The following is a 12,693-nucleotide window of genomic DNA, read 5'->3' on the forward strand; positions in this document are numbered from 1 at the left end:
CAGAAACACGCGGATACATGCGAGTGATTGTTCTCGGCGTGCAGAGACTCGGAGACGATCATGCTGAAGATGGGCTTGCAGCAGTGGCGATGGAGTGCAAGTGGGACATGCACATGGGAGTCACTTCTGCAGGAATCAGCAGGATCAACCGTTTCGTCCTTACATATGTTAGAGACAAGAATTCCGCTTGCCGGACAAGTATTGTTCAGATTTCCAATCATTTTTTATTTACAGTAGTAACGACTTGAATAAATTACACTTGCTGTATCTTTCTCTCATTCATCAGTGGACAGGGAGAGACAAAATATATCAAAAGGATCTATTCTCAAACGAATGCCAATATCGAGCTTCGTTCCGGCTCTCCCATGATACGCTTCTTCTCTGCGACGCGTTTTTCCAGTTCCCATCGAACGAGCTCGCTCTTAAGCTTCTCTATGCGAACCTCATTCACAGGATGCGAGGAACCCATGATCTGTCGTGTAAGCGCCCAACTCGAATTGCTTGTCTCCGGGCGACCAGTCAGAGAACATTCGGCAGCTTGAGGCGCGTTCTGTTTGTGTTCCCAGAATGCTACTGCCTGGCGCGCATCAAAACCGGCATGCGCAAGGATCCTGGCGGATACAACGTCCGCTTCTATCTCTTGGTGCACACTCGTGCAGTATTCCCCTATTTTGGTCAGTTCCCCAGAACCAACTTTTCCAAGCTGGGCAACTGCGTCATTGACAAACGGCCCAAAGAGCATCGTTACGGGGAACAATAGGGTGCGTGTGAAGTCAGCAAACATGGAAATCAAAGCAGGGACCATGATAGTGACGGATGAGAGCGTCTCGAGGTGATGCGAGAGAACGAGGTGTGCAACTTCATGGGCAAGGAGAATGGCGAGTTCGGCTGTTTGTTGCTCTGTGGGCACTGGATGGGGTGGTAATGTGGATAATGGTGAAATAAAGAGCGAACCGAAAAGGTGTGCCCACCACGAGCTTTCTTCAGGTAGACTTTGTGGCGTGTAGTCAGAGGAGAAAGCTGTGGAAGGAGCTTTCGAAAGGATGTTGTCAATGAATCCGGAGTAAACCACAATGCCACAAGCACCATCTGGCCCAAAGCCGTAAGAAAATGCATTAGCCGCATCGGGTTTATCAACGATAAGAAGTGAATATGGTGGTCCAGCGATGACATGAGCTGAATGAGGTGAGCTTCGCCCACAGAGACCTTCCGACCACCTCCTCATAGTGTCGGTGGCTCGGGGCCGAGGCCGTAGGGGATACTCTGCAGGTGGAGGTAATGGCGGCTGATCAGGAGTTGTATCCAACCAATGCGAAGCCAACTCTTGTTCGCGCTGCAATACGGGAATGCCAACCTCCAATCGCCGTAAGGTGTCACGTACCCACTGATATCGCCAATCAGTGGCTGGAATCAACTTGGGTTGACCGTCTGTCGAGAGAATTTCTGTGACAGCGTGATACCAATTTGAGCCTTTGAGCTGCGCAGCTATCTCATCCTCCTCTTCGGGCGATAGAATGATAAGCCGCCATCTGTATATCAACTTAGCTGATAGGCAGAAATCGAATACTATACATGACATACCGTCCTGTGATAGGCGTCTGCTCGGCGCTTGCTAGAATTGCCAACCAGAATAATGTGACAGGAACGAACAAAAGTACGTTAAAGACAAGCGTCCTTGCACGTATACGTTTTAGAAGCGCGGCTCTTTTCTCTTCATCAACCGGTGTACCAGGATGAAATTTGTCGTGGTGCTTGAGGTATTTCTTTGACCAGCGGTTTTTGAAAAGGATGAGGGGCAGGAATGTAAGTGCAATACGGGCAGCGGTACGCGCTACCTCTATAGTAGTAGAAGCCTGCAAAATTAAGTATAGGACTTGCAAGAGTTATTCAGGTGAACATGCCTTGAAGGCTCCCAATAGCATCGGTATGAGAGGAAGTCCCTGGTTTGGCCCGGAAGAATGAAATGGTGCAACTCCTCTCTGTGCATGCCATATTTGCCTCCTCATACAATCATTAACTTGAACATGGACAAGACCGTTGGATTTTGGCGTGGGATGGAATACATGATATGGACTCGAACGTGCTGTGACTAGTACTCTTGCCGCTCGAGCGCCAGCTGAAGGGAAGCGCCAGGATATCGAGGAAATTGAAGGAGCTCTGGGCGTGACTGCGCGAAACATTGTACATGGTTCTGTCGAACCAGTATATTTCCTTGATCAAGTTATAGGATTTGATAGCCTTGAACTTTGAAGCTGCGGTGCCGCTACCGAAGTCATGACAGTATGTGTGGCTGTGCCTGTCGGTTGGGCTTGGCTGTGCCATGGCCCGCTTTCAGCCGCTTTCACCGACTCCATCCATGTCTGTCACTCGGAGTGCTTTAAGTCGAAAAGCCAGCCAGCACCAAGAGGTCTACATAAATCATCCCAAGCGAGCGACTTTAATCATATTGGACTATTATTAGCTTTGTGGGTCTCTGCCATGGCCACTGGTGGCCGCCTATTAATATATTAATGTAGGTGACCGCGCTGCTGATCATCGCCGATCGGCCACCTTTACTATTGATGTGATTGGGGCCTACCAGCTTTATTCAATCAAATCATACGTGCTGTGGATATCCCTGCAGTAGGTTCAATATATATACTCGCATCTAAAATTTGAAGTCTTTGCCAGGTGCCAAGACTCAAAGGGTGTCACTGTGTGACTGTCAATAATTGCCAGCTGGAGGCCAATTGACTTTCGGGGCCTGCCTCCGCTTTTGCAGCACGAATTCGAATTTCAGCTGTTCGGAAGCACTGGCGTGTACTATCACTGAGTGGTCGTTGCTTTGACACATCTCTTGATGGTTGCCGGATCTTGTACCATTTCCTTGCAAAATAGCCAGGCTTCTTCGCAGGGAATACTGACTATGTAACTTCTGTATGTCTTTGTCGAATCCGCTTGTGCTGACCATCTCGCGGTGACGTACAACCCAAAGACGTTTCACCCGGTCTTATCGACCTCTGATGTAATGTTTCCACATCATCGCACTGCTTTGGTTAAGGTTCCGATACAAAGACGAGTGCGTTGCCGCATCTGGTTTGCGTCACGTTCCTGAAATCACTCAGTAGCTTTCGATGAACGCCAACCTACGCCAACCCCCAAACCGTAATACCCGAGGCTCCTTGTGTCCCATTTTACGTGATAGCCATGACAGCGCTTCTTATAGCAAAGGGTGGAAGGTTGTGGAGATATCGATTGGAGTTCCCCTCGGAGCGCGCCTACACCACCGTCTTTCTCTTCCGCTATGACACTCTGTCCGACGCCGGAGCAATCTATCAATCATCTATTTCAGATCATCTACATCGCCGATCCAGGTTCAAGCAGTCAAATCCCTTGTCGGGATATCAAGGGGAAGGGATCAGAGTCCTTCGGATCCGTGAGTACTTGGTTTCTTCAGGATCTTGCTCCTGATGTGACCGCTTCTGCTCATTGCCCCGTTTCGATTCAGACTGTTTTGTTTATTACTCACCAGGGGTGTATGATGTCATGAAATTGCCAAATTCCGCGGGGTAATCGTGTAAAGGGTCGTTTACCTAGGGCTCATCTCTGTAAGATATCTTGGCTTACTTTTGAAATGAGTTAAACGTCCGTCCGAGGAATTTCTCGTGCCATTGATTTGGCGTGATCTCGCATAAAACATTGAGCATTTCTGGCGAGGTTTATCGACGATATGGGAAAGAGTGCCTAACAATTCAAGGGTAATAATGGCGAAATCATGTGCGTCCTATTTTTCGTTTCACAAAAACACAGGTAGCTCATGCCAAATTCAAAACTCATTCGACCCACTTGTATAGAATTTTGTACCGCCGTTGTGGCTCGATGAGGATACATAGGTGCTGCTACTGGCTTCGGGTGGCTGTGGAAAACAGAGGAATCGTCTGTGGCTACAACGGGCCGCGGTGATTGTGCGCGATTTGCTTGGACCAAGTCTTGAAGCGCGGATCATTTACGAGGTCAGCAATAGCGGGGTTGGTCATTCCTATTGGCCTTGATACCGACTGACCGGCCGGTGCCGTCACCTATCAACAAATGATCGAACGATCAAACGGACACTAGACTCAGGTTTCAGATGGGAGCTGGCATGACCTGGAATTCGATGCAATCCCTCAACCAAATGATATGTTACGTCGACTATTGAGTGGGTTCTCCAAGAGGTGATGACTTCCGGGGGTAGTGTTATTCTAATGATATCAAGAGGCACTAATGTGTTTACTATTTACCCCCAGAGTACTTGTGGGGAAAGTTCTCTGCTCGATACACCAGTCTTTCATAAACCAATCCATGTCGCTCAATCCGCCTACCGTGGCAATCGGCACGAAAATGGCGTTGATCCCTTGAACCACGCATCAAATCGTTGATCTATTCCTCGACTTCAGCTGCAGGACTAAACATATCCGAGTGAATATTTATGCCTTGAGTTAATTACTTAACACTGAAAAGAAATGTTTGCTGCTGACCACAATTCTCCACCGAAGGGCCTCCAAGATACGTATAAATTGCATACGCCACTCGCGTCACTTCCCCCACAAATATGAATGGTCTCATCAATATCGTTGTCTGGGTGTTAGTAGCCTGCGTTCTTATTGCCTTGGTTATTCCAAGGGTTGAGAGAATCGCTAGACTACCACTCCCCCCAGGTCCGAAACCGCTTCCCATCATGGGCAACTTCCTCCAATTGAATATTGCTCGACCATGGCTAACATATACACACTGGAGGAAAAAATATGGTGTGCAGCGGGTACATTCTAGTAAATGGGGCGTGCTCACCTCAATACAGGCGATCTAATCTATTTCCGCCTCCTTGGACTTGACTTTATCGTGGTCAATTCGGAAAAGGTTGCAAGAGCACTCATGGACCAACGTTCCGCCATATATTCTGATCGCCCCTTTATCGCAACAAACGAGCTGTATGCTTTGATCTATATTTTGACCACCATTTAACGTTCATCATAATCCAGTTTTGGCGTCAATTTCAGTACCGTCATGCTGCCTTATCACGGCACTGACTGGAAACTTCACCGCAAGATGTTTCATCATGCACTTCGCTTAGAGAGTGCATCACGCTATCATCACATCCATACGAAAAGAGTTCGAGCATTGCTGAAGGATCTGCTTGATGATCCATCACATTTCGAAATCCATATCCAGAGGTAAATCACGTCGCAATCACGAAGAAACGTAATATATGATTATCCAGATTTGTGGCCTCGAACGTTATGGCGTTTACCTACGGGTACGATGTAGCTCCGCGCAACGATCCAATAGTTGCCAATGTCAAAGAACTCGTCGATATACTCGCAAAGGCGCTCTCCCCTGAGCGTAGCGCCATCGTGTCCGCTTTTCCGATACGTGAGCGAAAAAAAGCCTGTACCAGAATGTCGCTCATTCACATTAGTCACTCGCCTGCCTGCGTGGCTCCCTGGTCTAGGATCTCAACGTGACGCTGCTCGTGCGAGAGAATTAGCAGGACAAGTGCTTAATGTGCCGTTCAATCTGGTCAAGAAAAATATTGTATGTCCTCAATCATCCGAGTGTTACTCAATGATTAAAGTGCGCACACTAGGATACGGGGGTGGCCACTCATTCCATGGTATCTGATTGCTTAGCCCAGATTGACGAGAAGGAAGACCAACATAAACAAGAAGCCGCTATAAAGGCGGCGGCGGCTACTGCATTTATAGGTAACTTTTCATCCATGATGCGTTTCCTGGGCATATACTAAATGTTCTGTGAATATCATCGCAGCTGGCTTTGAGTCGGTAATCATTTTTTTCCTTGCTGGGAGTGCTATTATTGACAAGTATGAAAAAGAGCTCATCTATGCTGCATACATTCATTCTCGCCATGATTCTCTATCCAGAGGTGCAGGCGAAGGGTCAAGCAGAGATCGATTCTGTCATAGGGGTAACTAGCAGATTGCCAGAATTCGACGACCGACCACTGCTACCGTACGTCGATGCGATCCTTCGAGAGCTGCTGAGATGGATGCCTGTGGTTCCTCTGGGTCAGTCGCCTTTATCAAACTCGGGTTTTTTGTTACTAACGTAGGGATAGGCATACCCCATGCTACTTCAAAGGACGATGTTTATGATGATTGTTTCATTCCCAAGGGCGAGAACAAATTTATCAAGTACTCAGAATTGACTAAAACAAATCTTACAGGCGCATTGGTGATAAACAACGTTTGGTTTGTATGCGGAACTCGCATATTTGTAACACTGACTGATATTACTTGTGAAGGGCAATGAGCAGAGATGAGTCAAAACACGGCGCCGATGTTGAAGAGTTTAGGCCCGAGCGGCATCTCACAGCTGAAAACAACTCGGGCCCCCAGCCCATCTCCGCTGACCCAATTTTCGGGCTCGGTCGTCGTATATGTATGCAATGCTGATCATGATTGAGGTTTCAATCAGGCAGCTCATAAGATTGACTACAGGCCCGGGGAGATTCACAGCGGAGGCGGTGATCTGGATCGCCATTGTGAATATTCTCGCGACGTTTCGCATTGTGAAGTCAAAGGACATCTTGGGTGAAGAAATCGATGTGAAGAAAGAATTTACTGCCGGTATAGCCATGTGTGTGAAATTTTTATATTGCCTCGTTTCTTTCTGACTATTACCGCCTCTCAGCCAACCTGTACACTTTTCTTGCTCTTTTGTCAGCCGTTCAGAAGAAAGAGCATCTACTCTGTGATTTACATTTACATTCACCTAGGAAGCCAATACAGCTCACATCCTCAGAAGTAAAAAGAATGCCGAGCATTCCACGGGATTACATTAAAGCAACAGTATACTTACACGCAGGGGGAAATGTAGATGTGAAGATGAGTAGGCATCTAAGATATGAACGAGGCTTCTGTGTATAGCACCCCTTCTACATCTAATCCTTCGGAAAGGCCCGGAATAATTGCATCTGGACCACGCACGACAAGCTTGGCTTTGTCTTGCCACTATCAGATCACTGTTAGCTATCGGATAAGTTGAATGCAACACCTCCCAATTACCTGATAAATAAATGGCTTTGTGCCTGCAACGTAATTGACCATTGTCTTGATCACATACGGGATCTCTGCGAGGAAGTCCACCTTCTCAATTAAACCCTTAGGTGAAGATGGACTGCCGACATCAAGGTGCACAGATGCATTGACAGAACCATCCACACCAGGCAGCAGGGACGGGCCTGCCCATTGGAACTCAACCGCAGTAGGCTGCATGTAGCCAGTATCCGGATCATGAACAGGGTTGAGGTGATGGGCACGCGACATCACAGCTTTCACAGACTGTCCTTCGCCTGCCCACTTAGTCTCTGCTGTGACCGCAGCTAGCTTCCCACCAAGCACTAATGAACCAACGTTGACTACAACTCCGCCAGAGCCAGGTCCATGGCGACCATGGGTATCCAAAGTTCTGAATTCCATTTGGATTGCAGATACGCCGTCATGGGCGTCGCTTTGGAAGTGCGCGAAATTCCATCGCGATGCAAGTAAGTCGGGACGGATGCCTTGGATAGCATGAACGAGCATGCCGTGGCCCTCAGCAACGATTGCACGGCCATTGTGGATGATGTGACCACTGGCTTTAGTACGAGGCCAGAAGCGATGGACAACGTAGCCATCTGGTTTCTGTTGATCTGACCCAAAGTACGAGTATCCCCCTTTTGGCCCTTTGCCAATCTTGAAACCGGGTACAGAAGAGGGACGTGAGACATCGAGTGATATCTGCAAGTTGTCTGAGAGGTTTGCGCGAATGGTGTACATTTCAGCATGTGAACCATCCGAGGAAGGCTTGTGGGTGATGGAGAATTGATCTGCCTTGCTGGATCTCTTATCAAGACCAGGTGGAGCAGTTGTAAAGTTTGTAACATTGACAGAACGCCAAATCGTTTCTTTCGTTGTGGGGTTATAGATCTTGCATGTGAACTGAATGGTAGGATACCACAGACTGCGAATGATGAGTCAAATCGAACAAGCACAAACGAACAAAAGCTCACCCGATTGACGAGTGGATCACTTGACACATCAACATCGTTCCATCCTGTAAGAATTGATAAAAAATCTGAGTCTCTGCTGCGAAGCCTCCTGCACATGTCCACTCAAGATCCTTCGCCTCCAGCTCCCCGAGGAGATCTGAACTTTCCGAGACAGGGAATAAGTTCTGGGCCTTCGGATCGACAGGGGGTGCAGTTCTACAAAATCCTTTAGACCAAAATGACAGACTAAAACATCCAACTCACGAAAATAGAGAGGAGAACATATTTTGAGGTGAGGTGGGACGAAGGACAGACTGCCGCAGTAGGATTTGAGCCTTCCAGAATATTTCCAAATCAAACGTAATGCTCCACTAGTATGTCGGAGTTCAGAATTCCTTTTTGGGTGTTGGCTATAAGATTATCATTTAGTGTATGCAAGTCCCTGCATCAATGCATCAACTACGGACTTGCTTCGAGCCAGACGATGATTGTCACATTAATGTCCAGTCCCGAGCTATGAATTGTTTTTATACGCAGCACCTTTTCACAGAACTCGATGCATCGATCGAAAAGGAGGCGCCGGCGCAGCTACCAGCTGTTCAGATGTTAACTCGGCCACTTCTTATGAAAAAGCTCTCCCCCACAACGTTTCAGAATTCAGAATAATCGAGTCGAATAGAGTAAAAAGAATGGAATCATACAGCAGAACAGGTGTCATCAATCGGCCCGTACCAAGCAAGATTTACCCACAGATCTCAGGAACGCCAGTAGTCTCCGCAGCCTCCATCGCAGCAAAATCCAGTAGAGATATAATGTCAGCGAGTGCTCTCAAGCTCCTGCTTTCTGCGGCAGTGAAATGTTTCGAAGGGGAAGAATCCGATGTTGATGCGCGAAGTGAGCTCTGATCAAATTCCCGGATGGAATGGAGACATGGAACCGAGAAACGTTTGGTGGCACGATCGGGGTGGTCAATAGGCTCAGACGCAACGCTGAGCGAATGTGCTTCTCGGTGCTTCGAAGAAGGCATGTAGGCGAGACCAGACGTGTGGTCATCCGAGGTCAGATCAAACTTTGACTGGGAGATGACATAGAAGAAACCTCCTTCAAGCTCTGATGATGTATCACACTTGTCCAAGTCCTCGACCTCAGCATCCTCGGTAGAATTCTGAGCAGCATCATGCTTGATAACGGCAGAGTCATCGACAGGAGTTGTCGCAACCAAAACGTCTGCTGCTCCGCCGGGAGGAGAGCCCTTGTCTGCACCATTAACATCGAAGGAGTCACCTTGAGATGTGCCTTTGCTGGATCCTTCTTCATATTTCTCTTCTTCTTCCGGGAGGTCGAAGATATTTGAATACACGGATATAAAGTCGTCTCCGTCATCCGAGAACCGAGAAGAAGGAGCACACGGAAGCGTCGTGTAAGGCTCGTGTTGGAGGGCTACAACATCGTCTTGGAAAGATTTCGTAGCATTGAATGAGACGTAGACAGTGCCTCGAACGTTGGCTAGGACACCTTCTGAATTCATCCATACATCATGAGGTAGCGTCTTGTCCGAGGGGCTCCAAGGGGATTCAAGACGGATCGAGGGATCAGGTATCCCCACAGATGCTCCTGAGAACCCACGTCGGATTGCGAACGGGGATGCGCTGACGCTATGAACCGACTCAGATGCGCTCACTTGAGCGGATCTCGCCGACGAAGAGATACGAAGACGAGGGCCAGTTAAACGAGGTATATTGGCTAAATGAGGGCCCACTAGGCTTGAGCCTAGAACCGATCCATTTGTGATGGAAGCGGTGCGCAATGAGAGCCTTCGGGGTGGAAGAGGGCTGCTCGATACCAAAGTTGGGCTACATATCTCAGCTACGGCAGGCGTGATGCTGTTGCAACGTCTCAAGTCCCGATCTAAAGGCTGGGCGAAACTGCGGAGCGAAGTTGGTGTACGAAGAGTGCTACCTTCAGCTACACAGCCAGGCGAAACTGTTCGTCCGATGAAACCGGGAAACGAGGAAGTTGCATGTTTCTTGGTTCGCAAGTCTTCATTCTGATTACCGATACCATCACAATAGAGGGTGCCTTGATGGATTTCTTCTGCCACAGTATGCATTGCCGAAGACTGACTTGAGAGGCCTTTTTTCTGGGAGCTTCGCTGAGGAGTGTGCCTGTTAGATAGCTTGAGATCTACTAGCTCGAGTCGTCTGGGAACAGGCGGTTTGTGACGGGCAATCTGACTTCCCGCTGTCACCGGCGTTGGCAGCGTTGTAGAAGGTCCCTTTGACTTGAACAAGCCTGTGAATGAGTGGGCGAGTTTGGCGAAGAAAAGCCAGAAACGTAAGAAGAGACCTGGAGGCTGCGGAGGTGGGTCGACCCGACGCACAGGCATGATTTGCTTTCAAGGTAAGGACAGTGATAGTTTGTTATGAAATGATATAAATGCCACCCTCGATCCAAGCTTGATCGCTTTGAGCCGTTCCAGGAGAGGCTGGCTTTTACATCATGCTCCTAGTCAGCCACGTATTAGCAACCGAATACACGTTCTGTAAACGTAACAAAATTCGAGATATCACCGCGTCACAAGTAGTTAATCACCCGAAACCTCCAAGTAGACACTGTTCAGGTTTTGTGCATCAGATTGTCATCCACTTGGCTATCTAACAGATTTTTCTGCAATTGTTGATATCCTTTTTCATAATGTTTCAGACCCCTTGTACGTGGCACGTCGGATTGGTAGTAACGCCGTTTACGATGAACTTTGCTGCAGTCAACGAAGGTCTGGACAAAGAAGTGAGTGACCCGGAAATTTCTAGAGAGTGACGTGACGGATGAAGGCAAGATCGTGGCCCACGCACAGCGTCACATTCCCCGCACACGTTCCGCCAGCGTTTGCAGGAAATGTAAATGGTCCGCTGACTTGCTTGAGACGGGTTCTCCGTCTTCTTCTTCCTCTGTCGAGACTCGACATCCAAATTTGCAAGGGACTACTGAATGTCACACTTAAGTGACACACGGATAGCTTCAGTGCAGTCCCAGGTGAACCAATATGCGGAAGAGGCGTCCTCGCTGCCTCCTTCTCCAGACCAGATCGTCCATGAGGAACATGCCCCAGCTCCTCCTCCCCAGGTTTCTCCATCTGAGGCATCTCACTCGGACTCTGGATTCAGTTTATCATCTAGCTCCTCCGGGGAGGTAAGTTTCTATTGATCCAAGACACGTGTAGTGGAGTGGCGGTCATAATCACCTAAACCCTGTTCTCGTTGTTCTCGATTAATATATGTGTTCTCGAGGAACTGCATGATCCTGACATTCGTCTGGGATGCTTCAGGTTACTGGGACTCCCTTTGATTTTGGGACACAGCGCTATGAATACCCCTTCCCTCCCACTCAAGGTACATCAAGCGATCCATATTTACCACTTTCTTCATCAATTACAATCACATCTCCATCCAACTCCATCTGGCCTTTGTGGCCTGCACAAGTCACGAAATCTTTCCCTCTCACTCCCCCTCCCCCCAGAAAAGTCAGGACCCATCCGAAGTTGCGATCCGTGGCTGCGCGAGAACCACCCGTTCCGCCTAGCCTAGCGAATAAACGTAGTTTTTGGAGCCTGAGCCTCCAACGCCAGGCCTCTGCAGAAAGTCAACAAAGCGACTTTAGCGACACCCAAACACGCGGCCGGAGGCTTCCTCCTGGTGGTGTGGGGTTTACCGAGGCAGACGCCTATTCCGCGTCCGAACCGGAAATCACTGTGCGCCGTCGTCAGCCTTCAGCATATGCCGTGTATGCTTCTGGCTCTAGGGTGGATCCAAGTGGGGAAACAGGCAATCAAAATGGGTTGATAACATGTGGTGGTCGTGCGCCAGAAGTACCGGTTGCGGGTGGACCAGCCTCTGGTCATGGGCCCAATGGTGGCCATAATAAACTTGACGTCGGTCTTCACTCGCATACACCGTCAGGGGCACATTTGCTTACTGAATATCGTCCTATCAGCTGCGGCCAGGGAATGTGCCAAATCGGGGCAATGTACAAAACTCGTCTGTCGGCGAGGTTTTAAGAATAGTCGCCGGTCGACGTAGGTGATAATTCTTTTTTGACTGAACTTTGTGACGGATTTGACATCAGTTTTGAATTGGGTTTTACGCTTTTTCTTGGGTTCTTGAGGTCCTGGCGGAGGACATAGCTATCAGCACTTTGGTACGTGTTTTATTATTTCCATCGAATCTTCAAGCTTAGCCAATCCTAGATGCAACAATGTATCATCAACATCTATTGTTGCATATCACATCTACTAAATCATCCACATTTCACGAATTCACGAATTCACTCATCGTGATAGAAGACTTGTACACGCGCGATATTCCTACTTTTTTTTCTACTTACTCTCATGCATATCATTCCCCTGATGCTTAACGTCGTTTCATCAATACCACGTCGATTACGTCCATAGGAGCAGAATTTGCCACCTCGCTTCCGACCATACCTGTCACGCTACGCCCTACTTGTTTTATCGCAATATGTTGTCCCCACGATGAGGATCATTACTAAGTTTAACCGGATTGTAGTGATATTTTCCAGCTAGTTCCAAATCGATATGCCAGATTCGATTTTACGCCTTTGCTTCAGGTTTGGAGCGAAACAAACTTGGATTTCTACTTCAGGTTATTAGTGCGTGTCTGAAACATTGTA

At 48.2% G+C, this 12,693-nt stretch overlaps 5 protein-coding genes across 5 annotated transcripts; 2 read left to right on the forward strand and 3 right to left on the reverse strand.

Moving 5' to 3' along the window:
- Positions 1 to 193: 193 nt before the first annotated feature.
- F5147DRAFT_210714 (peptidase family M48-domain-containing protein) lies at positions 194 to 2,321 on the reverse strand. Its single transcript, XM_041428615.1, has 3 exons — positions 1,902 to 2,321; positions 1,582 to 1,853; positions 194 to 1,529 (listed from the first exon to the last, which is right to left on the reverse strand). The coding sequence occupies exons 1-3, from the start codon at positions 2,178 to 2,180 to the stop codon at positions 326 to 328; spliced, it is 1,755 nt and encodes a 584-aa protein (XP_041292090.1). The 5' UTR covers positions 2,181 to 2,321; the 3' UTR covers positions 194 to 325.
- Positions 2,322 to 4,696: 2,375 nt separating this feature from the next.
- On the forward strand, positions 4,697 to 6,732 carry F5147DRAFT_774433 (cytochrome P450; the record flags this gene model as incomplete). The annotated part of the gene is made up of 12 exons (XM_041441607.1): positions 4,697 to 4,766; positions 4,817 to 4,946; positions 4,998 to 5,189; positions 5,237 to 5,388; positions 5,435 to 5,550; positions 5,603 to 5,720; positions 5,785 to 5,798; positions 5,851 to 6,043; positions 6,094 to 6,226; positions 6,280 to 6,416; positions 6,476 to 6,614; positions 6,669 to 6,732. The coding sequence occupies 12 exons, from the start codon at positions 4,697 to 4,699 to the stop codon at positions 6,730 to 6,732; spliced, it is 1,458 nt and encodes a 485-aa protein (XP_041292091.1).
- Positions 6,733 to 6,777: 45 nt separating this feature from the next.
- On the reverse strand, positions 6,778 to 8,291 carry F5147DRAFT_837465 (oxidative stress survival, Svf1-like protein; the record flags this gene model as incomplete). Its single annotated transcript, XM_041444075.1, has 4 exons — positions 6,778 to 6,988; positions 7,043 to 7,979; positions 8,029 to 8,223; positions 8,272 to 8,291. 4 exons carry the CDS (start codon positions 8,289 to 8,291, stop codon positions 6,875 to 6,877), a joined length of 1,266 nt encoding a protein of 421 aa, XP_041292092.1. The 3' UTR covers positions 6,778 to 6,874.
- A 355-nt stretch (positions 8,292 to 8,646) lies between these two features.
- Positions 8,647 to 10,837, reverse strand: F5147DRAFT_803083 (uncharacterized protein). The gene has a single exon (XM_041443317.1). It carries the CDS (start codon positions 10,391 to 10,393, stop codon positions 8,750 to 8,752), a length of 1,644 nt encoding a protein of 547 aa, XP_041292093.1. The 5' UTR covers positions 10,394 to 10,837; the 3' UTR covers positions 8,647 to 8,749.
- On the forward strand, positions 10,599 to 12,605 carry F5147DRAFT_698159 (uncharacterized protein). Its single transcript, XM_041437536.1, has 6 exons — positions 10,599 to 10,782; positions 10,860 to 11,196; positions 11,333 to 11,935; positions 11,998 to 12,079; positions 12,130 to 12,201; positions 12,251 to 12,605. The coding sequence occupies exons 2-5, from the start codon at positions 10,996 to 10,998 to the stop codon at positions 12,165 to 12,167; spliced, it is 924 nt and encodes a 307-aa protein (XP_041292094.1). The 5' UTR covers positions 10,599 to 10,782; positions 10,860 to 10,995; the 3' UTR covers positions 12,168 to 12,201; positions 12,251 to 12,605.
- The last annotated feature ends 88 nt before the right edge of the window (positions 12,606 to 12,693 follow it).

The sequence above is a fragment of the Suillus discolor genome, assembly GCF_016758755.1.
Source record: "Suillus discolor strain FC423 chromosome Unknown F5147scaffold_32, whole genome shotgun sequence".
Taxonomy (NCBI): Eukaryota; Fungi; Basidiomycota; class Agaricomycetes; order Boletales; family Suillaceae; genus Suillus; species Suillus discolor.

Bases quoted from the DNA above. Each gene is read 5' to 3' on its own strand.
- F5147DRAFT_210714 (XM_041428615.1), bottom strand. From the start codon at position 2,180: ATGTTTCGCGCAGTCACGCCCAGAGCTCCTTCAATTTCCTCGATATCC. The intron at 1,854-1,901 runs GCATGTTCACCT...TTAATTTTGCAG, and splicing joins TGCTATTGGGAGCCTTCAAG to GCTTCTACTACTATAGAGGT. The intron at 1,530-1,581 runs GTATGTCATGTA...GTTGATATACAG, and splicing joins CAGACGCCTATCACAGGACG to ATGGCGGCTTATCATTCTAT.
- F5147DRAFT_803083 (XM_041443317.1), bottom strand. From the start codon at position 10,393: ATGCCTGTGCGTCGGGTCGACCCACCTCCGCAGCCTCCAGGTCTCTTC.
- F5147DRAFT_698159 (XM_041437536.1), top strand. From the start codon at position 10,996: ATGTCACACTTAAGTGACACACGGATAGCTTCAGTGCAGTCCCAGGTG. The intron at 11,197-11,332 runs GTAAGTTTCTAT...GGGATGCTTCAG, and splicing joins CATCTAGCTCCTCCGGGGAG to GTTACTGGGACTCCCTTTGA. The intron at 11,936-11,997 runs GTCGGTCTTCAC...TCGTCCTATCAG, and splicing joins GTGGCCATAATAAACTTGAC to CTGCGGCCAGGGAATGTGCC.